The 23,377-nt window shown below is 34.2% G+C and overlaps 1 protein-coding gene across 1 annotated transcript in view; it reads left to right on the top strand.

Moving 5' to 3' along the window:
• The window catches only part of LOC138326575 (ATP-dependent RNA helicase DDX24-like), a 72,919-nt gene that overhangs the window by 39,785 nt on the left and 9,757 nt on the right, over positions 1-23,377 (top strand). The window contains exons 9-13 of the mRNA XM_069272674.1: positions 1,790-1,841; positions 2,044-2,162; positions 8,893-9,070; positions 16,330-16,433; positions 18,506-18,623. Coding sequence (XP_069128775.1) covers positions 1,790-1,841; positions 2,044-2,162; positions 8,893-9,070; positions 16,330-16,433; positions 18,506-18,623 — 571 coding nt within the window. The remainder of the gene's footprint in view (positions 1-1,789; positions 1,842-2,043; positions 2,163-8,892; positions 9,071-16,329; positions 16,434-18,505; positions 18,624-23,377) is intronic.

Genomic DNA, 23,377 nt, shown 5'->3' with positions numbered 1-23,377 from the left:
GTATGTTTAACTGTCTCTATTGTTACACCTACCTATCATTGGTGACAGAGATTGTGTTGTATGTTTTAACTGTCTCTATTGTTACACCTACCTATCATTGGTGACAGAGATTGTGTTGTATGTTTAACTGTCTCTATTGTTACACCTACCTATCATTGGTGACAGAGATTGTGTTGTATGTTTAACTGTCTATTGTTACACCTACCTATCATTGGTGACAGAGATTGTGTTGTATGTTTAACTGTCTCTATGTTACACCCTACCTATCATTGGTGACAGAGATTGTGTTGTATGTTTAACTGTCTCTATGTTACACCTACCTATCATTGGTGACAGAGATTGTGTTGTATGTTTAACTGTCTCTATTGTTACACCTACCTATCATTGATGTGACAGAGATTGTGTTGTATGTTTAACTGTCTCTATTGTTACACCTACCTATCATTGGTGACAGAGATTGTGTTGTATGTTTAACTGTCTCTATTGTTACACCTACCTATCATTGGTGACAGAGATTGTGTTGTATGTTTCACTGTCTCTATTGTTACACCTACCTATCATTGGTGACAGAGATTGTGTTGTATGTTTAACTGTCTCTATTGTTACACCTACCTATCATTGGTGACAGAGATTGTGTTGTATGTTTAACTGTCTGTATGTTAACACCTACCTATCATTGGTGACAGAGATTGTGTTGTATGTTTAACTGTCTCTATTGTTACACCTACCTATCATTGGTGACAGAGATGTTGTATGTTTAACTGTCTCTACACACCTACCTGTCTCTATCATTATCATGACAGAGATTGTGTTGTATGTTTAACTGTCTATATTGTTACACCTACCTATCATTGGTGACAGAGATTGTGTTGTATGTTTTAACTGTCTGTATTGTTACACCTACCTATCATTGGTGACAGAGATTGTGTTGTATGTTTAACTGTCTCTATTGTTACACCTACCTATCATTGGTGACAGAGATTGTGTTGTATGTTTAACTGTCTCTATTGTTACACCTACCTATCATTGGTGACAGAGATTGTGTTGTATTGTTTAACTGTCTGTATGTTACACCTACCTATCATTGGTGACAGAGATTGTGTTGTATGTTTAACTGTCTCTATTGTTACACCTACCTATCATTGGTGACAGAGATTGTGTTGTATGTTTAACTGTCTCTATTGTTACACCTACCTATCATTGGTGACAGAGATTGTGTTGTATGTTTAACTGTCTATTGTTACACCTACCTATCATTGGTGACAGAGATTGTGTTGTATGTTTAACTGTCTATTGTTACACCTACCTATCATTGGTGACAGAGATTGTGTTGTATGTTTAACTGTCTGTATTGTTACACCTACCTATCATTGGTGACAGTTAATGTTTTTGTCGTGAAGAAGTCAATAGAGATTGTTGCTGTATGTTCCGGCAAACAAAAAATAAAGATAACTACCTCTCCTGAGATTGTTGCAATTGAATGCTAACTTTCAATCTTAATCACCCTGCATACTCAGAGGTATTCAAGCCAGGGAACCTACAAAACCTAAACAAGAAGTACAATGTTGGCTCTATCTTGCTTTAGTAATTTAAAAACAATTTATTGGTATTTCCAGCTGAGTTTAAATATGTCAGCAATATTGACCCTCTTGGTCCATTTTAGATCCAGCTCAGATCGCTACAGCTCCCATCTGGAAAATGAAATATCTTGTTCAGTTTTACTATAGAAATTCAGCTGAGATTTGCATGAAATGATTCAGACTTAATCCAATTGATATATTCCCAAAAGGTTTTTCATGGAGTAAAGATTATTGTCAGTGTCAGTATACTTAGTATGAATAGTTGGTGTTGCAAGGTGGTCAGATGACTGTTATGAGTCCTAGACAGTATTAACTAATAATGGATCCTAAAGAGAATACAAAAAAAAAATTGTCCATGCTTTATGCTTTGAACAATAATGTTTAAATAAAATAAAATTTGTAAGCTACGTTTATTAGCAGATGATTTGTAATAGATTTATAGGTATTTAACTTTACTTTTCAGAAAAATTGATGAAAAAAATTGGTCTAAAAGATCGTCCAAAAGTGATTGACCTAACGAGGAAGGTTGGTACGGTGGAAACCCTGACAGAAGCTCGTATAAACTGTACAATGGACGAAAAGGTAAGTTTGATGGAGGCTCGAATAAACTATACAATGGACGAAAAGGTAAGTTTGATAGAGGCTCTTGTCAACTGTACAATGGACGTACAGGTAAGTTTGATAGAGACCCACATCAACTGTAAAATGGACAAAAAGATAAGTTTGATGGAGGCTCGAATAAACTATACAATGGACGAAAAGGTAAGTTTGATAGAGGCTTGTATCAACTGTACAATGGACAAAAAGGTAAGTTTGATAGAGGCTCGTATCAACTGTACAATGGATAAAAAGGTAAGTTTGATGGAGGCTTGTGTAAACTGTACAATGGACAAAAAGGTAAGTTTGATGGAGGCTTGTATAAACTGTACAATGGACAAAAAGGTAAGTTTGATGGAGGCTTGTATAAACTGTACAATGGACGAAAAGGTAAGTTTGATGGAGGCTTGTATCAACTGTACAATGGAAGAAAAGTAAGTTTGATAGAGGCTGGAATAAACTGAACAATTGACGAAAAGGTAAGTTTGATAGAGGCTCGTATCAACTGTACAATGGACGAAAAGGTAAGTTTGATGGAGGCTTGTATCAACTGTACAATGGACGAAAAGGTAAGTTTGATAGAGGCCCATATCAACTGTACAATGGACGAAAAGGTAAGTTTGATGGAGGCTGGAATAAACTGAACAATGGACGAAAAGGTAAGTTTGATAGAGGCTCATATCAACTGTACAATGGACGAAAAGGTAAGTTTGATAGAGGCTCGTATCAACTGTACAATGGACGAAAAGGTAAGTTTGATAGAGGCTCGTATCAACTGTACAATGGACAAAAAGGTAAGTTTGATGGAGGCTTGTATCAACTGTACAATGGACGAAAAGGTAAGTTTGATGGAGGCTTGTATCAACTGTACAATGGACAAAAAGGTAAGTTTGATGGAGGCTTGTATCAACTGTACAATGGACGTACAGGTAAGTTTGATAGAGACCCATATCAACTGTACAATGGATGAAAACCTCAGTTTGATTTAGGCTCAAATAAATTGAACAATGGACGGAAATTTAAGTTTGATAGAGACCCATATCAACTGTACAATGGATGAAAACCTCAGTTTGATTTAGGCTCAAATAAATTGAACAATGGACGGAAATTTAAGTTTGATAGAGGCTCTTATCAACTGTACAATGGACAAAAAGGTAAGTTTGATGGAGGCTTGTATCAACTGTACAATGGACAAAAAGGTAAGTTTGATGGAGGCTTGTATCAACTGTACAATGGACAAAAAGGTAAGTTTGATGGAGGCTCAAATAAACTGTACAATGGACAAAAAGGTAAGTTTGATGGAGGATCGTATCAACTGTACAATGGACGAAAAGGTAAGTTTGATAGAGGCCCATATCAACTGTACAATGGATGAAAAGGTCAGTTTGATGGAGGCTCAAATAAATTGAACAATGGACGGAAAGGTAAGTTTGATAGAGGCTCGTATCAACTGTACAATGGACGAAAAGGTAAGTTTGATGGAGGCTTGCATAAACTGTCCAATGGACGAAAATTTAGTTTGAAAGAGGCTCGAATAAACTGTACAATGGACGAAAAGGTAAGTTTGATGGAGGCTCGTGTCAACTGTACAATGGATGAAAAGGTAAGTATGATGGAGGCTCGAATAAACTGTACAATGGACGAAAAGGTAAGTTTGATAGAGGATCGTATCAACTGTACAATGGACGAAATCAACTGTACAATGGATGAAAAGGTAAGTTTGATGGAGGCTTGTGTAAACTGTACAATGGACAAAAAGGTAAGTTTGATGGAGGCTTGGACGAACTGTACAATGGACGAAAAGGTAAGTTTGATAGAGGCTTGTATCAACTGTACAATGGACGTACAGGTAAGTTTGATAGAGGCTCGTATCAACTGTACAATGGACGAAAAGGTAAGTTTGATGGAGGCTCGTATCAACTGTACAATGGACGAAAAGGTAAGTTTGATGGAGGCTTGTATCAACTGTACAATGGATGAAAAGGTAAGTTTGATGGAGGCTCGAATAAACTGAACAATGGACGAAAAGGTAAGTTTGATAGAGGCTCGTATCAACTGTACAATGGACGAAAAGGTAAGTTTGATAGAGGCTCGTATCAACTGTACAATGGACGAAAAGGTAAGTTTGATAGAGGCCCATATCAACTGTACAATGGATGAAAAGGTAAGTTTGATGGAGGCTCGAATAAACTATACAATGGACGGAAAGGTAAGTTTGATGGAGGCTCGTATCAACTGTACAATGGACGAAAAGGTAAGTTTGATAGAGGCTCGTATCAACTGTACAATGACACGGACGCTCGACAAAAAAAGCCTAGATGACTTTGCAAAGCCTCGTCATCTCGACTTTCCTAAGTCTCGCACCAAATTAAACCTTGTAATTTAAGATACTAACCATGTATTCTCTTTTTATTGTGTCTGTATGTTATAACTTTCATGTCTGGTTATATATTATATATTTTATTTGTGTATTATAACCTACATGTCAGGTTATACATATTTTGTATCTGTATGTTATAACCTACATGTCAGGTTATACATATTGTTGTATCTGTATGTTATAACCTACATGTCAGGTTATACATATTTTGTATCTGTATGTTATAACCTACATGTCAGGTTATACATATATTGTATCTGTATGTTATAACCTACATGTCAGGTTATACATATTTTGTATCTGTATGTTATAACCTACATGTCAGGTTATACATATTTTGTATCTGTATGTTATAACCTACATGTCAGGTTAAACATATATTGTATCTGTATGTTATAACCTACATGTCAGGTTATACATATTTTGTATCTGTATGTTATAACCTACATGTCAGGTTATATATATATATTGTATCTGTATGTTATAACCTACATGTCAGGTTATACATATTTTGTATCTGTATGTTATAACCTACATGTCAGGTTATACATATTTTGTATCTGTATGTTATAACCTACATGTCAGGTTATATATATTTTGTATCTGTATGTTATAACCTACATGTCAGGTTATACATATTTTGTATGTGTATGTTATAACCTTCATGTCAGGTTATACATATATTGTATATGTATGTTATAACCTACATGTCAGGTTATACATATTTTGTATCTGTATGTTATAACCTTCATGTCAGTTTAAACATATTTTGTATCTGTATGTTATAACCTACATGTCAGGTTATACATATTTTGTATCTGTATGTTATAACCTACATGTCAGATTATACATATTTTGTATCTGTATGTTATAACCTACATGTCAGTTTAAACATATATTGTATCTGTATGTTATAACCTTCATGTCAGGTTAAACATATATTGTATCTGTATGTTATAACCTACATATCAGGTTATATATATTTTGTATCTGTATGTTATAATCTACATGTCAGGTTATACATATTTTGTATCTGTATGTTATAACCTTCATGTGAGGTTAAACATATATTGTATCTGTATGTTATAACCTACATATCAGGTTATATATATTTTGTATCTGTATGTTATAACCTACATATCAGGTTATATATATTTTGTATCTGTATGTTATAATCTACATGTCAGGTTATACATATTTTGTATCTGTATGTTATAACCTTCATGTCAGGTTAAACATATATTGTATCTGTATGTTATAACCTACATATCAGGTTATATATATTTGTATCTGTATGTTATAACCTACATGTCAGGTTATACATATATTGTATCTGTATGTTATAACCTACATATCAGGTTATATATATTTTGTATCTGTATGTTATAACCTACATATCAAGTTATACATATTTTGTATCTGTATGTTATAACCTACATGTCAGGTTATACATATTTTGTATCTGTATGTTATAACCTACATGTCAGGTTATATATATTTGTATCTGTATGTTATAACCTACATATCAGGTTATATATATTTTGTATCTGTATGTTATAACCTACATATCAAGTTATACATATTTTTGTATCTGTATGTTATAACCTACATATCAAGTTATACATATTTTGTATCTGTATGTTATAACCTACATGTCAGGTTATACATATATTGTATCTGTATGTTATAACCTACATGTCAGGTTATATATATATATTGTATCTGTATGTTATAACCTACATGTCAGGTTATACATATTTTGTATCTGTATGTTATAACCTACATGTCAGGTTATACATATTTTGTATCTGTATGTTATAACCTACATGTCAGGTTATACATATATATTGTATCTGTATGTTATAACCTACATGTCAGGTTATGTATATATATTGTATCTGTATGTTATAACCTACATGTCAGGTTATACATATATTGTATCTGTATGTTATAACCTACATGTCAGGTTATATATATATATTGTATCTGTATTTTATAACCTACATGTCAGGTTATACATATATTGTATCTGTATGTTATAACCTACATGTCAGGTTATACATATATTGTATCTGTATGTTATAACCTACATGTCAGGTTATACATATTTTGTATCTGTATGTTATAACCTACATGTCAGGTTATACATATATTGTATCTGTATGTTATAACCTACATGTCAGGTTATACATATTTTGTATCTGTATGTTATAACCTACATGTCAGGTTATACATATATTGTATCTGTATGTTATAACCTACATGTCAGGTTATATATATATATTGTATCTGTATTTTATAACCTACATGTCAGGTTATACATATATTGTATCTGTATGTTATAACCTTCATGTCAGGTTATACATATTTTGTATCTGTATGTTATAACCTACATGTCAGGTTATACATATTTTGTATCTGTATGTTATAAACCTACATGTCAGGTTATGTATCTGTATGTTATAACCTACATGTCAGGTTATACATATTTTGTATCTGTATGTTATAACCTACATGTCAGGTTATACATATTTTGTATCTGTATGTTATAACCTACATGTCAGGTTATACATATATTGTATCTGTATGTTATAACCTACATATCAGGTTATATATATTTTGTATCTGTATGTTATAACCTACATATCAAGTTATACATATTTTGTATCTGTATGTTATAACCTACATATCAAGTTATACATATTTTGTATCTGTATGTTATAACCTACATGTCAGGTTATACATATTTTGTATCTGTATGTTATAACCTACATGTCAGGTTATACATATTTTGTATCTGTATGTTATAACCTACATGTCAGGTTATGTATCTGTATGTTATAACCTACATGTCAGGTTATACATATTTTGTATCTGTATGTTATAACCTACATATCAGGTTATACATATTTTGTTTCTGTATGTTATAACTTACATGTCAGGTTATACATATTTTGTTTCTGTATGTTATAACTTACATGTCAGGTTATGTATCTGTATGTTCTAACCTACATGTCAGGTTATACATATTTTGTATCTGTATGTTATAACCTACATGTCAGGTTATACATATTTTGTATCTGTATGTTATAACCTACATGTCAGGTTATACATATATGGTATCTGTATGTTATAACCTTCATACCAAGTTATACATATTTTGTATCTGTATGTTATAACCTTCATGTCAGGTTATACATATTTTGTATCTGTATGTTATAACCTACATATCAGGTTATACATATTTTGTATCTGTATGTTATAACCTACATGTCAGGTTATACATATTTTGTATCTGTATGTTATAACCTACATATCAGGTTATACATATTTTGTATCTGTATGTTATAACCTTCATGTCAGGTTATACATATTTTGTATCTGTATGTTATAACCTACATATCAAGTTATACATATTTTGTATCTGTATGTTATAACCTACATGTCAGGTTATACATATTTTGTATCTGTATGTTATAACCTACATGTCAGGTTATACATATTTTGTATCTGTATGTTATAACCTACATGTCAGGTTATACATATATTGTATCTGTATGTTATAACCTACATGTCAGGTTATACATATTTTGTATCTGTATGTTATAATCTACATGTCAGGTTATACATATATTTGTATCTGTATGTTATAACCTACATGTCAGGTTATACATATTTTGTATCTGTATGTTATAACCTACATGTCAGGTTATACATATATTGTATCTGTATGTTATAACCTACATGTCAGGTTATACATATATTGTATCTGTATGTTATAACCTACATGTCAGGTTATATATATATATTGTATCTGTATGTTATAACCTACATGTCAGGTTATACATATTTTGTATCTGTATGTTATAACCTACATGTCAGGTTATACATATTTTGTATCTGTATGTTATAACCTACATGTCAGGTTAAACATATTTTGTATCTGTATGTTATAACCTACATATCAGGTTAAACATATTTTGTAGCTGTATGTTATAACCTGCATGTCAGGTTAAACATATTTTGTAGCTGTATGTTATAACCTGCATGTCAGGTTAAACATATTTTGTATCTATATGTTATAACCTACATGTCAGGTTATACATATTTTGTATCTGTATGTTATAACCTACATGTCAGGTTATACATATTTTGTATCTGTATGTTATAACCTACATGTCAGATTATACATATATTGTATCTGTATGTTATAACCTACATATCAGGTTATATATATTTTGTATGTGTATGTTTTAACTTACAGGTCTGATTGTATATAATTTATATCTGTATAACATAACATAAATGTCTGGTTATATATTGTTTTGTCTTTAGGACCTACACCTCTACTATTTCCTGAAGGAGTACCCTGGACGTACACTTGTATTTGCCAACAGTAAAGATTGTATCAGGCGCCTTGTGTCTGTATTTACACTCCTGAATATCAACCCTCTCCCACTTCATGCAGACATGCATCAGAAACAGAGACTCAAAAACCTTGAAAGATTTACATGTAAGTCTTGCATAAAGAAGCTTCCTGATACTTTTTTGTCCCCTGCAAAACGTATGTGGGAGATATTGGTTTGGGCTCCGTCCGTCCATCCATCCGTCCGAGGTTTATTTCCCTGCTATAACTAAAAAACTATTCAACGCAGCTCCTTGAAACTTTCTGTATACATCAGACAAGTGCCCTAGCTGTACCTTTTGCTATAGCGGACCTTCCATTTTGGGATTTTTTTCCGTTACCATGGAAACTTAGTCAAAATTACCAAATTACTGTTTCCTTTGGTTTCCTGACTATAACTCCAAAACCATTTAACACAGCTCAATGAAAATTTCTGTATATATCAGACAAGTGCCCTAGTTGTACCTTATGCTATTGCGGACCTTCCATTTTGAATTTTTTTCCATAACCATGGAGACTTAGTCAAAAATACCAAATTACAGTTTCTTTTTGTTATCTGCTGTTTTACAGTTTTACAAAACTCGCATACATTAAAGTTATACTTGGATAATTGTTACTTTGATCTTGATGTATTTGCGTTTTTATACAAACTGCGGGGCACATGGGTTAATGCCACACTTTGCGGCTCCTTGTTTGTATAGCACATGTTTCAGTAATTATGTCTGCAAAATATAGTGAGGGATGTATTGGTCTTGCACCATTATCAAAACTCAGGATGACTTATTGCCATCGTGTTTCATACATGTATGTTACAGTCCCCGCTGATCCATCTGCCGTGCATAAGACTATTTCATTTAAAAGCCATCAATAAACCCAATGCGGATCACTATCACATTAATTGTGAAGTATCATTTGGAAAGGATAATAATATCTTATGTAACAAAATTTCAGAAAGAGGTCTCTCTGCCCCTGGGGGCTAGACCGGACTTAAATGATTCTGGACTGCACAGGAGAGTGGCGAGACCCCAATGGGTGACTGTTGCTGAAGTTTTGTTTTGAAATTCCTACTCTTATTAACACTTTCATGGATAACTATCAGATTTGGTTTGAAAAATCATTGAGAGAAGGCAATTATGTCCTATATATTTACATTTTCACTTCGCTCCACCTCAATGAAACTTAGTAAACATTTCATTTTCCAATGAAGATGCTTGGTCACGCGCTGACCTCTGACTGGCGTGAGAATACGCAGTAATTAAGGTTCATCACTCATTGCAAGCAGGCATAATCAAACGCAAATGTGTACAATATATATGTTAAGCTTAGAAACGATAGAAAATGAAAATATGCTCAAATAGCAAACAAGCTGATTTCAGTGACATAAGGCCTAATGTCCATTATCAACAAAACAATTCCATTAGTGTCAAAACCTACAACATTGGAGGTGCATTGGAAACGCCAACATTACAAATCATTAGTGTCAAAACCTACAACATTGGAGGTGCATTGGAAACCGCCAACATTACAAATCATTAGTGTCAAAACCTACAACATTGGATGTGCGTTGGAAACCGCCAACATTACAAATCATTAGTGTCAAAACCTACAACATTGGAGGTGCATTGGAAACGCCAACATTACAAATCATTAGCCAAACAGGTGCATTGGAAACCGCCAACATTACAAATCATTAGTGTCAAAACCTACAACATTGGAGGTGCATTGGAAACCGCCAACATTACAAATCATTAGTGTCAAAACCTACAACATTGGAGGTGCATTGGAAACCGCCAACATTACAAATCATTAGTGTCAAAACCAACTTACAATCAAAACTACAACATTGGATGTGCATTGGAAACCGCCAACATTACAAATCATTAGTGTCAAAACCTACAACATTGGAGGTGCATTGGAAACCGCCAACATTACAAATCATTAGTGTCAAAACCTACAACATTGGAGGTGCGTTGGAAACCGCCAACATTACAAATCAATGTTGTTCTACCTACTTTATACAGAAACCAAAACTCCAGTTGACAGCCAAGTTATCACATTTCAAGAATAAAACAGAAGTCTAACACGTTTTATTGAGCCCCGAAAGCATGGTTATTGGCCTGCATCACATACCATAGACACAGAGGTTGGATTTCACAACATGTTTAGTTGATAAACATTTAAATATCAGCTACAAATAATTATCAGACCGAAATACAACATTCAGTTACATTCCATAATAATTGCAATTGAGTTATAAAAGGTTTGATTATGTGTAGAAACCAACTTTTCAGCATTTTCAGGAACCAGACCCCTGCTTAATTGAGCAGGAACTGTAGTTTGTGTTGCCTCGGTGATGAATTATTGAAATAGACTTCTTTTGGTCCTGTCCCTGTGCAAATTTGGCCAGAAACATCCTTATGAGAAGGGGAACAGTGTTTTTAGGTCTGGATGACCTATTGTCATCGTGTTACGTCCGTCGTCGTGCGCCATCCGCCGTGCGTCGTGCGTAAGACTATTATACAAAAGCCTACTCCTCCTTAACCCTTGAGTGGATTACATCCATATTTGGTGTGAAACATCATTGGGGAAGAACAATCATATTTTATATAAATGACATAGGTCCGACCCCTAGGGGCAGAGGAGCGGGACCCAAAAGGGATAATTTTCTTAATTTAAGCATTAAAATCCTACTCCTCCTTTATCCTTGGATGGATGGCAACCAAATTTGTTTTGAAACATTGTTGGGAAAGGCCAATCATATTTTATATAGATGAGCCTGCTCCGACCCCTAGGGGTAGAGGGGCAGGGCCCCAAAAGGGCAAATTTTCTTAATTTTAGCTTTAAAAACCTTCTCCTCCTTAACTCTTTAGTGGATTTCATTCATATTTGATGTGAAACATCATTGGGGAAAGACAATCATATATTATATAAACGAGTTAGGTCTGACCCCTGGGGACAGAGGGATGGGGCCCAGAAGGGAGAAATTTGATGAAATTTGGCTTTAAAATCCTTCTCCTCCTTAACTTTGAGTGGCTTCTTCCTTATTTGGGACAATCATATTTTATATAAAGATTTTGGTATTCCAAGATAGCCTCTTGTCCACTTCCTGTTTTCAGGTTTCGGTCTCTGATCGCAATGAAAATTGTTCTATAGGGGTTTTAAGGGATGACGAACAACATGAAAGCATTTTCGTTAAGATTTTTGTATTCCAAGATGGTCGCTGGCCCACTCGCTGTTTTCAGGTTTCGGTCTCCGATCTGAATGAAAATTGGTCTATAGGAGTTTTAAGGGATGGCGAACAACATACAAACATTTTTGTAAAGACTTTGGTATTCAAGATGGCTGCTGGCCAGCTTCCTGTTTTCAGGTTTAAAATCTGACTCCTTCTTCATCAAGGGCTACCAAGTTTGCTCAACAAATGACCTTTACCTATATCAGAAACTTACATATTCGACACAGGAGTTCCTTGTATTGCTTATATTAAAGCCCCATTATGTTTTGGGGTGAAAAAATATCGTCATAAAGTACCAAACTTTGCTGAATAGTAGAGCATATATCCTTATGAAAATATCTGCTAATAAAAAATGCCCAACATTTCCATATTTTTTAAAAACAATAGAAAACCCCTCTTCGGAGAGGGGGAAATCCGTAGTTCCGCCCCAGAGCCAAAACAATCTAGTACGCATGCGTAGGCACAAAAAAAGTGGAATTTCCCTAACAAACTTCAACATCGTGCATGGCGAACGCACTGAAGACTCGCCAAATACGTGTCAGCGAACACACATGGGTCCGTTCTTCACCACGTGCACGTTCCTTCAAACAACGACAATTTAGCGGTCAAGTTGCATTGCTCGATCGCGATCGACTGCACGTTACGATCCCACGCATTCCACGCGTAGACCTACAAATACATGTTGTACATGCATGTATTTACATGTAGTTTCTATATAAAACTAGGCTAAAACTATTCAAAAAGTGTTTGTTCTTGAATGGAAAGCAAGCAATTAACAAAATTATAATTGCAATGGTATTTGCTGATCTTATGTATTTTGTAATAAAGATTTATAGATGCCTATAGGGTCTAATCTAGCTTTGTTGAAATGTACATGGAAACCGAACACACGTTTGTGTACATCGAAACCGAACACACGTACGTTTGTGTTACCTGATGAGGCCTCCCACGGGATGACTCGCCAAACTCGTAAACAAATGAAAGTAAACACAAACACGCCATGTCGTTACCTGCTATATAGATATACATACATACATACGAAGTCTGGAAAACCTACATGTTCTACTCCATCGCAGACCGATCGCGAGCATGTACATGAAACTTCGACCAGTGTTTGAGACAACATGTAGGGTCAACGACGATATCGGCATTATCGGATATATCCATGACAAATGATCATGATCATGAATTACTAACTGAGTACAATCCACATTGTAGCATAAGATCATTGTTATGAACTTTGTAATTACTACATGCAAAAACATATATACATAATATATGTTTATGCTACATATAAAAGATACATGTATATGAATCACAGGTGTTTGGCTCTATAGACTTTTTTTTTCTTTATATATATGATATATACATGTACAAATGTATATGTAATACTGTGTCAATATATAAAGAGAGAAAAAAATGTCTATAGAGCCAAACACCAGTGCATGAACCACATATGTAGGCCAATGTGATTCATTTTATCTCATAATTCATTGCATGCACGGGACAGGAAAAGAAATGCATGTACAAAATGTAGAATAGTTTGGTTTGATTGAATAGTACTAATTAAAAAATGGAGTATAAAAACAGTCCGTTAATGATTTCTATACAGTTCATCAAGTGAAGAAGATCTGGTGGAAAAGTATACCAAAACAGCTAAAGAAAACCTGGATCAGTCCTTGATTAAAAGCAGAGAAAATGGGGAAAATATCCGTTTAAATAAGACTGGTAAAGTCCTAGCAGGCATCACGAACTTATTTTTTCTCACATATTTTATACAAATCGAACTTTTCCTATGAAAACAAATGGGCTGAATGCTAATAAACATAATTCACGTTCAGCGTAAAATGGAATGCACACTCAGGAAATTAGAGAAATTTCAGTTTCGATTTCCTTTTCCTTTTTACTACGTACATGTAAGAATTACGTACCGACGGCAAATAATAGTCCACCATGTAGTATCAAGGGTCAAGATAATATACGTTGTGTCTTTTTAATGACGAAACTCCAATAGTCTGACAATATTTATATCCCCTTAGTTCACTCTAATATATACTGACGTTTGTACTAATATAAATGCGAGTCTTTGATTAGTTTAATTCGCTCCGTGTACATAAAATTGTAGGCCTATATTTAAAAATGCCCATACGATAATTAGGACTCATGCACCTGGTAATCACTACTTGATGTATATAAATGATCCTTTTCTAAATACACGAAAGAAACGTAATCGAGATATAGATACAACATACAGATTGATGTATCTCGACTAGCGTCGATTCCAGTGATCTTTCATTTATATGTACATGCATGTACTATCACATATTTCATAGACGAATATCGTTATAAAATACCCAAAGAATAAATAGAAAGCAGTTATAATACATGTATATAGTAAGCTATTAGTCCACCTCTTTACGTATGTTCTAAGTATTTAGATATACTGTGCTCTCCTTACTCTCAAATTATGAATAGATTAGTAGCATCATGGTATTTATTTATCTATATATAGTTTTGGATTAATACTGTATTTATCTCAAATTATTACACGAGAGGAAAGAAAATCAACCAATCATCACCAAAATTAAATGACACGGCCACGTGTTTTGTATATTTGTACGATAAAATACCCCATATAGTGCCCCATGTATGCATTTCACTATTTACATTCACTATTTTTCGATTAATACGTATTTTGTATTAAGCTTTATATAAACTATATGTAACCTTTGACAGGACACATTTATAATCTGTGGAATCTAATATGTATCATATACTAAAACAATTATAGAACATTGTATTGCTCACCGTTTCCTCAAAACTGCCCTCTGTCTCGGCCATGCGTGTTTTGTTTACTATATCCGGGTATCGAACACATACGTATACACGAGGTATTTTTAACTATGCAAATCAACCCGTTCTATTTTAAGAATTCTTTACTAATTGATTATTGCGTAATTATCTTCATTGTAAAGAAACCAAATGAAGAACCTTTCATAAGGGATGTTAATGTATATTTTAGCAAAGTTTGGTGAAAGCATAATGGGACTTTAATTGTTAACCACTACTTTATACTGTGGCTTTGTTGTTTTGTGCCATGAGTCAGATGACCGTTAATGCCCATGGGCCTCTTGTTATAAATTTCTGTTCTGAACCCCCGGGAGCAGGAGGGGGAGGGGCTCAATAGGGAAATAAAGGTAAATCCTTTAAATCGCTTCTAGTCATAGAGTTCTGCATGGATTGTAACCAAATTTGACCAGAAACATCCTTGGGGAAGGGGAACAGAGTTTGTATAAATTTTGGCTGTGGTACCTATGAGGGCAAGAGGGGCGGGGCCCAGTAGAGTAAATAGTGGTAAATCCTTTAAATCGCTACTAGTCATAGAGTTCAGCATGGATTGTAACCAAATTTGGTCCAAAACATCCTCAGGGCAATGGGAACAGAGTTTGTATACATTTTGGCTCCAACCCCCTGGACCCCTGGAGCAGAAAATGTAGGGCACAACAGGGAATTTAGATGTAAATCAGAAAATAAATTATGATCATGTATTCAGAACATTACTTGGCATTACAAACCAGGTGAGCGATACGGGCCCTCTGGGCCTCTTGTTCTCTAGAACCGACAGTCCATAGGTACTCTTATTAGACATGTAGCATGCTGGGATAAAGGGCTACTTAGTTTGGAGGTCGCACATGTCAAAATGGCTAAAATCTTTCAATAACTTCTTGGAAAAAACTAAAAGGCAAAGAGACCTGATATTGGGCCTGTGACATGCTGGGATGAAGGGCTACCAAGTATGTTCAAACAAATGACCTTTACCTACTTTTAAGTTTAAAGTCATCAAATGTTTCAAAAATGTACAGCTACAGCTAATATGTTCATTGTATTGCCTTACTTTTGTGTCGATAGTCTGATGACAGTTAAGGCCTAAATACCGGGGGTATATATGGTAAATAAACAAGCTTTTTTTGACCAATACAACACTTTGTTGATGATTGGTTGCATCAGATGTTACTGTTCAAACTGCAATGATATTGTGATAAGAAATAATTGTTTTGTTTTTGTCTTGTTATCAATGTCATGTAAGAAAAATGTTTTTAATGGTGTGTTTTGACTAATATGTTTAATTTTTCAGCCAACCCAAGGGGAGTTTTATTGGCATCAGATGTAGCAGCACGTGGTTTAGACATCCCAAACGTCCAGCATGTTGTTCATTACCAGGTTCCACATACAGTTGAGGTAAAATATCTTTATCTGAGAGTCTCAAATGTCCTATGGCATCTGACCACTTTAATCAGCATACAGTTGAGGTAAAATATCTTTATCTGAGAGTCTCAAATGTCCTATAGCATCTGACCACTTTAATCAGCATACAGTTGAGGTAAAATATCTTTATCTGAGAGTCTCAAATGTCCTATGGCATCTGACCACTTTAATCAGCATACAGTTGAGGTAAAATATCTTTATCTGAGAGTCTCAAATGTCCTATAGCATCTGACCACTTTAATCAGCATACAGTTGAGGTAAAATATCTTTATCTGAGAGTCTCAAATGTCCTATAGCATCTGACCACTTTAATCAGCATACAGTTGAGGTAAAATATCTTTATCTGAGAGGCTCAAATGTCCTATAGCATCTGACCACTTTAATCAGCATACAGTTGAGGTAAAATATCTTTATCTGAGAGGCTCAAATGTCCTATAGCATCTGACCACTTTAATCAGCATACAGTTGAGGTAAAATATCTTTATCTGAGAGGCTCAAATGTCCTATAGCATCTGACCACTTTAATCAGCATACAGTTGAGGTAAAATATCTTTATCTGAGAGGCTCAAATGTCCTATAGCATCTGACCACTTTAATCAGCATACAGTTGAGGTAAAATATCTTTATCTGAGAGGCTCAAATGTCCTATAGCATCTGACCACTTTAATCAGCATACAGTTGAGGTAAAATATCTTTATCTGAGAGTCTCAAATGTCCTATGGCATCTGACCACTTTAATCAGCATACAGTTGAGGTAAAATATCTTTATCTGAGAGTCTCAAATGTCCTATAGCATCTGACCACTTTAATCAGCATACAGTTGAGGTAAAATATCTTTATCTGAGAGTCTCAAATGTCCTATGGCATCTGACCACTTTAATCAGCATACAGTTGAGGTAAAATATCTTTATCTGAGAGTCTCAAATGTCCTATGGCATCTGACCACTTTAATCAGCATACAGTTGAGGTAAAATATCTTTATCTGAGAGTCTCAAATGTCCTATAGCATCTGACCACTTTAAATCAGCATATAGTGTTAGTCATTTACTATTTATTCAACAAGTAATGATTTTCTGCTTGCTTGTGATTATTGTCTTCATGCATCATCTGTTGTAGTACGCTGTCTGCCATGTATAAACTTTTTGTTTAAACAACTTCTCAATTAATCAATCAATAGGTTTACTGGGATACTGATATTTGGCCTGTAGCATGCTGGGATGAAGGATTGCCCAGTGTGTTCAAATGAATGGACCTTGACCTTCATGCAAGTTGACAAATCATGCTTGGATGAAGTGCTACAGTGTGTTCAAATGAATGACATTGACCTTCATTCAAGCTCACAGCTGTTAAATATAGCATAAACTTACAACTATTGGAGAACTTTTAGTATACAATGCCTAATTTGTTAGTTGAAGAAAAGGTTGACATTTGCAGTCTATATGATTGTTTTGTTTTATCAGAGATGTTTTGCCCTATACTTAGTGACTGTGCAGTATTGTGTCAATAGTCAGATGACCGTTTAGCCTAGGTCCACGATTTATTTGTATATGTTTCAGGACTATACTCATCTCAGTAGAAGACCACTATTTATTTGTATATGTTGCAGGACTATACTCATCTCAGTAGAAGACCACTATTTATTTGTATATGTTGCAGGACTATACTCATCTCAGTAGAAGACCACTATTTATTTGTATATGTTGCAGGACTATACTCATCTCGGTAGAAGACCACTATTTATTTGTATATGTTTCAGAATTACATTCATCCCAGTAGAAGAACTGTATTTTTTAACTGTTTCAGAATTACATTCATCCCAGTAGAAGAACTGTATTTTTTAACTGTTTCAGAATTACATTCATCCCAGTAGAAGACCACTATTTATTTGTATATGTTTCAGAATTACATTCATCCCAGTAGAAGAACTGTATTTTTTAACTGTTTCAGAATTACATTCATCCCAGTAGAAGACCACTATTTATTTGTATATGTTTCAGAATTACATTCATCCCAGTAGAAGAACTGTATTTTTTTAACTGTTTCAGAATTACATTCATCGCAGTGGTAGAACAGCCAGAGCTTCCAAAGAAGGACTCAGTATAATGCTAGTAGGTCAAGGAGATGTCAAGAACTACCGCAAGGTCATTGGCTCACTAAATAGAAGTAGGTCATGGTCAGATAATTAATATAAAGTAGGTTACATTAGCAAGTAGGTTCATTATCATCAACATGCAATTTTAAATATGGCCGGGTAAATTGCCAAGGTCAAGCTTTAAAGGTGATAAAAACAGATTTTATATATGCTTTTTAGCCCACCATCATCAGATGGTGGGCTATTCAAATCGCTTTTTGTCCGTGGTCCGTGGTCCGTCCTTCCGTCCGTCCCTCCGTCCGTCCGTCGGTTAACAATTCTTTTTATCGCTATTTCTCAGAAAGTGCTGAAGGGATCTGTCTCAAATTTCATATGTAGGCTCCCCTAGGGCCCTAGTTGTGCATATTGCATTTTGGGACCAATCGGTCAACAAGATGGCAGCCAGGCAGCCATCTTGGATTTTGATAGTTAAAGTTTGTTATCGCTATTTTTTCACAAAGTACTGAAGGGATCTTTCTCAAATTTCATATATAGGTTCCCCTAGGGCTCAAGTTGTGCATAATGCGTTTTTGGATCGATCGGTCAACAAAATGGCCGCCAGGCTGCCATCTTGGATTTTGATAGTTAAAGATTGTTATCGCTATTTCTCAGAAAGTATTGAATGAATCTGTCTCATATTTCATATATAGGTTCCCCTAGGGCCCTAGTTGTGCATAAATTTCGATTTGGGACCGATTGATCAACAAGATGGCCGCCAAGAATTGACTAATGGATTTTGATAGTTGAAGTTTGTTACTGCTGTTTTTCAGAAAGTACTGAAGCGATCTGTCTCAAATTTTATATGTAGTATGTTTGCAAAAGTTTTAAAAGCAGAGAAAAGATCCCTCTTTCTATTGTCAGACATAGATCATTCATTGTTGGGCGCCAAGATCCCTCTGGGATCTCTTGTTTTGTGTTGATATTTGTTTATTGTGATGCACTTTATGGTTTCCAACAAAAAATACAGGTTGTATTTTATGTATTTTCAATGAAATATGCTTGAAACGAAGTCCACAATGACCCTTGTCTAGAACGATCGCATCGCTTATCGCCCCTGATATCACCAGCTGGCAAACAGCTGTGACAAGAGCCGGAAAATTAAATGGGGCAATGTTGCGGTATTGGTGATTATAGATATTTAAAACAGTCGCGCTATGTGTAGTTGCTATATTGATAAGTGGAAATGTATCCGTATATATAATATACAATCTATAAAATACCCTGATATAATAAAAATGATCGTTTACTCATTCTAATCGTCATATTCTGGGCTATAAAATTGTTATGTTCTTTAAGTCTAAAGCCATTTGACATCATGTACGTGTGTGTCAACTCAGGTTCGAGGGGGTTGCACTTGACTTTTGTCTGTAAATTGAAATTCTAAACATAGACTTTAAAGTTTATATCAACAAGAAGAAATATAAGTTTACAAGAAAATGGACCCAAACAACAATGACACTACATACTACATGTACATACATATATTTGCATATTTATAAAAGTAGACCCCGCCACCCTTCATGAATACCCTTTCTAAAACCCTATCATACAGCGACAAACGTGCCCCTATCCCGCATGATGTATGTACTACACACCTCTATTTCCTATTTGGAACTTAATCCTTCAGAACACCATGCACAAAAAGGGTTAGGTTTATTTATTTTTTAGCCCACCATCACCAGGAGGTGGGCTATTCAAATTGCCCTGCGCCCGTGGTCCGTCGTCTGTCGGTAAACAATGCTTGTTATCACTATTTCTTAAAAACTGCTGCAGGGATTTTGTTCAAACTTCACATGGAGGGTCCCCTTGGTCCATATTTGTGCCATACAGATTTTGAGGCTGATCGGAAAAACAAGATGGCCGCCAGGCAGCCATCTTTGATTTTGGCAGTTGAAGTTTGTTATCGATATTTCTTGAGAACTACTGAAGGGATTTTGTTCAAACTTCACATGAAGGTTACCCTTGGTCCCTAGTTTTGCCATACAGATTTTGAGGCTGATCGGAAAAACAAGACGGCCGCCAGGCAGCCATCTTTGATTTTGGCAGTTGAAGTTTGTTATCATATTTCTTGAGAACTACTGAAGGGATTTTGTTCAAACTTCACATGGAGGTTACCCTTGGTCCCTATTTGTGCCATACAGATTTTGAGGCTGATAGGAAAAACAAGATGGCCGCCAGGCGGCCATCTTGGATTTTGATAGTTAAGGTTTGATATCCCTATTTCTCAAAAAGTGCTGAAGGGATCTTTCTCAAATTTAATATGTAGGTTCCCCTAGGGCCCTTGTTGTGCATATTGCATTTTTGGACCAATCGGTGAACAAGATGGCCGCCAGGCCGCCATCTTGGATTTTGATAGTTAAAGTTTGTTATGGCTATTTCTCAGATAGTACTGAAGGGATCTGTCTCAAATTTCATATGTAGGTTCCCCTAGGGACCTAGTTGTGCATATTGCATTTTTGGACCAATCGGTGAACAAGATGGCCGCCAGGCCGCCATCTTGGATTTTGATAGTTAAAGTTTGTTATGGCTATTTCTCAGATAGTACTGAAGGGATCTGTCTCAAATTTCATTTGTAGGTTCCCCTAGAGACCTAGTTGTGCATATTGCATTTTGGGACCGATCGGTCAACAAGATGGCCGCCAGGCAATTCATATGTAGGTTCCCCTAGGGCCCTAGTTGTGCATATTGTGATTTGGGACTGATTGGTCAACAAAATTGCTGCCAGGCAGCCATCTTAGATTTTTATATTCAAAGTTTGATCGCTATTTCTCAGAAAGTATTTAATGGATCTTTCTCAAATTTCACATGTAGGTTCCCCTAGGGCCCTAGTTGTGCATATTGTGATTTGGGACCGATTGATCAACAAGATGGCCGCCAAGGAGTCATCTTGGATTTTGATAGTTGAAGTTTGTTACTGCTATTTCTCAAAAGGTACTGAAGCGATCTGTCTCAAATTTTATATGTAGTATGTTTGAAAAAGTTTAAAAAGTAGAGAAAAGATCCATCTTTCCTTTGTCAGATATAGATCAATCTTTGGTGGGCGCCAAGATCCCTCTGGGATCTCTTGTTAAAGTTCTGTAATGAGTTTTACGAATTTATTTGACAAAATTTCAAAATTCCTTCTGTTTTTATCACCTTTAAAGTTGTTGTTGTAGAACATTTTGCCCTGACGTAGTGAGCAACATTAATCAGAATTAGATAACCAATAGTTAAGGTCAAAGACAATAATAAATCTGTCATTGTGGTAACACATAAATCTATTAATTATTTTAGTCGTGGTAAAAATAATAAATCTAATTGTTATTTCAGTTCTGGTAAAATAATAAATCTATTGTTATTTCAGTTCTGGTAAAATAATAAATCTATTCTTATTTCAGTTGTGGTAAAAACAATAGATCTATAGTTATTTCAGTTGTGGTAAAAACAATAAATCTATTGTTATTGAAGTTATGGTCAAAAAATGATAAATTTATTGTTGTTGAAATTATGGTAAAAATAATATTCAATTGTTATTGGAGTTATGGTAAAAACAAGAAATCTATTGTTATTGAAGTTATGGTCAAAAAATAATAAATCTATTGTTATTGGAGATATGGTCAAAAAATAATAATCTATTGTTATTGAAGTTATGGTCAAAAAATAATAAATCTATTGTTATTGGAGTTATGGTAAAAATAATAAATCTACTGTTATTGAAGTTATAGTAAAAACAAAAAATCTATTGTTATTGGAGTTATGGTAAAAACAAGAAATCTATTGTTATTGGAGTTATGGTAAAAATAATAAATCTATTGTTATTGAAGTTACGGTCAAAAAATAATAAATCTATTGTTATTGGAGTTATGGTAAAAATAATAAATCTATTGTTATTGAAGTTACGGTCAAAAAATAATAAATCTATTGTTATTGGAGTTATGGTAAAAATAATAAATCTACTGTTATTGAAGTTATAGTAAAAACAAAAAATCTATTGTTATTGGAGTTATGGTAAAAACAAGAAATCTATTGTTATTGGAGTTATGGTAAAAATAATAAATCTATTGTTATTGAAGTTACGGTCAAAAAATAATAAATCTATTGTTATTGGAGTTATGGTCAAAAAATAATAAATCTATTGTTATTGGAGTTATGGTAAAAATAATAAATCTATTGTTATTGGAGTTATGGTAAAAATAATAAATCTATTGTTATTGAAGTTACGGTCAAAAAATAATAAATCTATTGTTATTGGAGTTATGGTCAAAAAATAATAATCTATTGTTATTGAAGTTATGGTAAAAATAATAAATCTATTGTTATTGAAGTTATGGTAAAAATAATAAATCTATTGTTATTGAAGTTATGGTAAAAATAATAAATCTATTGTTATTGGAGTTATGGTAAAAATAATAAATCTATTGTTATTGAAGTTATGGTAAAAATAATAAATCTATTGTTATTGAAGTTATGGTAAAAATAATAAATCTATTGTTATTGGAGTTATGGTAAAAATAATAAATCTATTGTTATTGAAGTTATGGTAAAAATAATAAATCTATTGTTATTGGAGTTATGGTAAAAATAATAAATCTATTGTTATTGAAGTTATGGTAAAAACAAAAAATCTATTGTTATTGATGTTATGCTAGAAATAATAACTTCTGATAAAAAAAAAAATCTATATGTTACTCAAGTTATGAGCTTCAATTTCACTCACTCTGAAATAAATGCAGACTGATATATGAAAACTGTGTGGGATTCCTTACTGATATATTTGCAGATTGATTAATGGCTTACTTTGTAGAAT

This window comes from Argopecten irradians, chromosome 6, assembly GCF_041381155.1.
Source record: "Argopecten irradians isolate NY chromosome 6, Ai_NY, whole genome shotgun sequence".
NCBI classification, from domain to species: domain Eukaryota; kingdom Metazoa; phylum Mollusca; class Bivalvia; order Pectinida; family Pectinidae; genus Argopecten; species Argopecten irradians.
The sequence above is the reverse complement of the archived record's forward strand: the minus strand, read 5'-3'. Positions and strand labels throughout refer to the sequence as shown.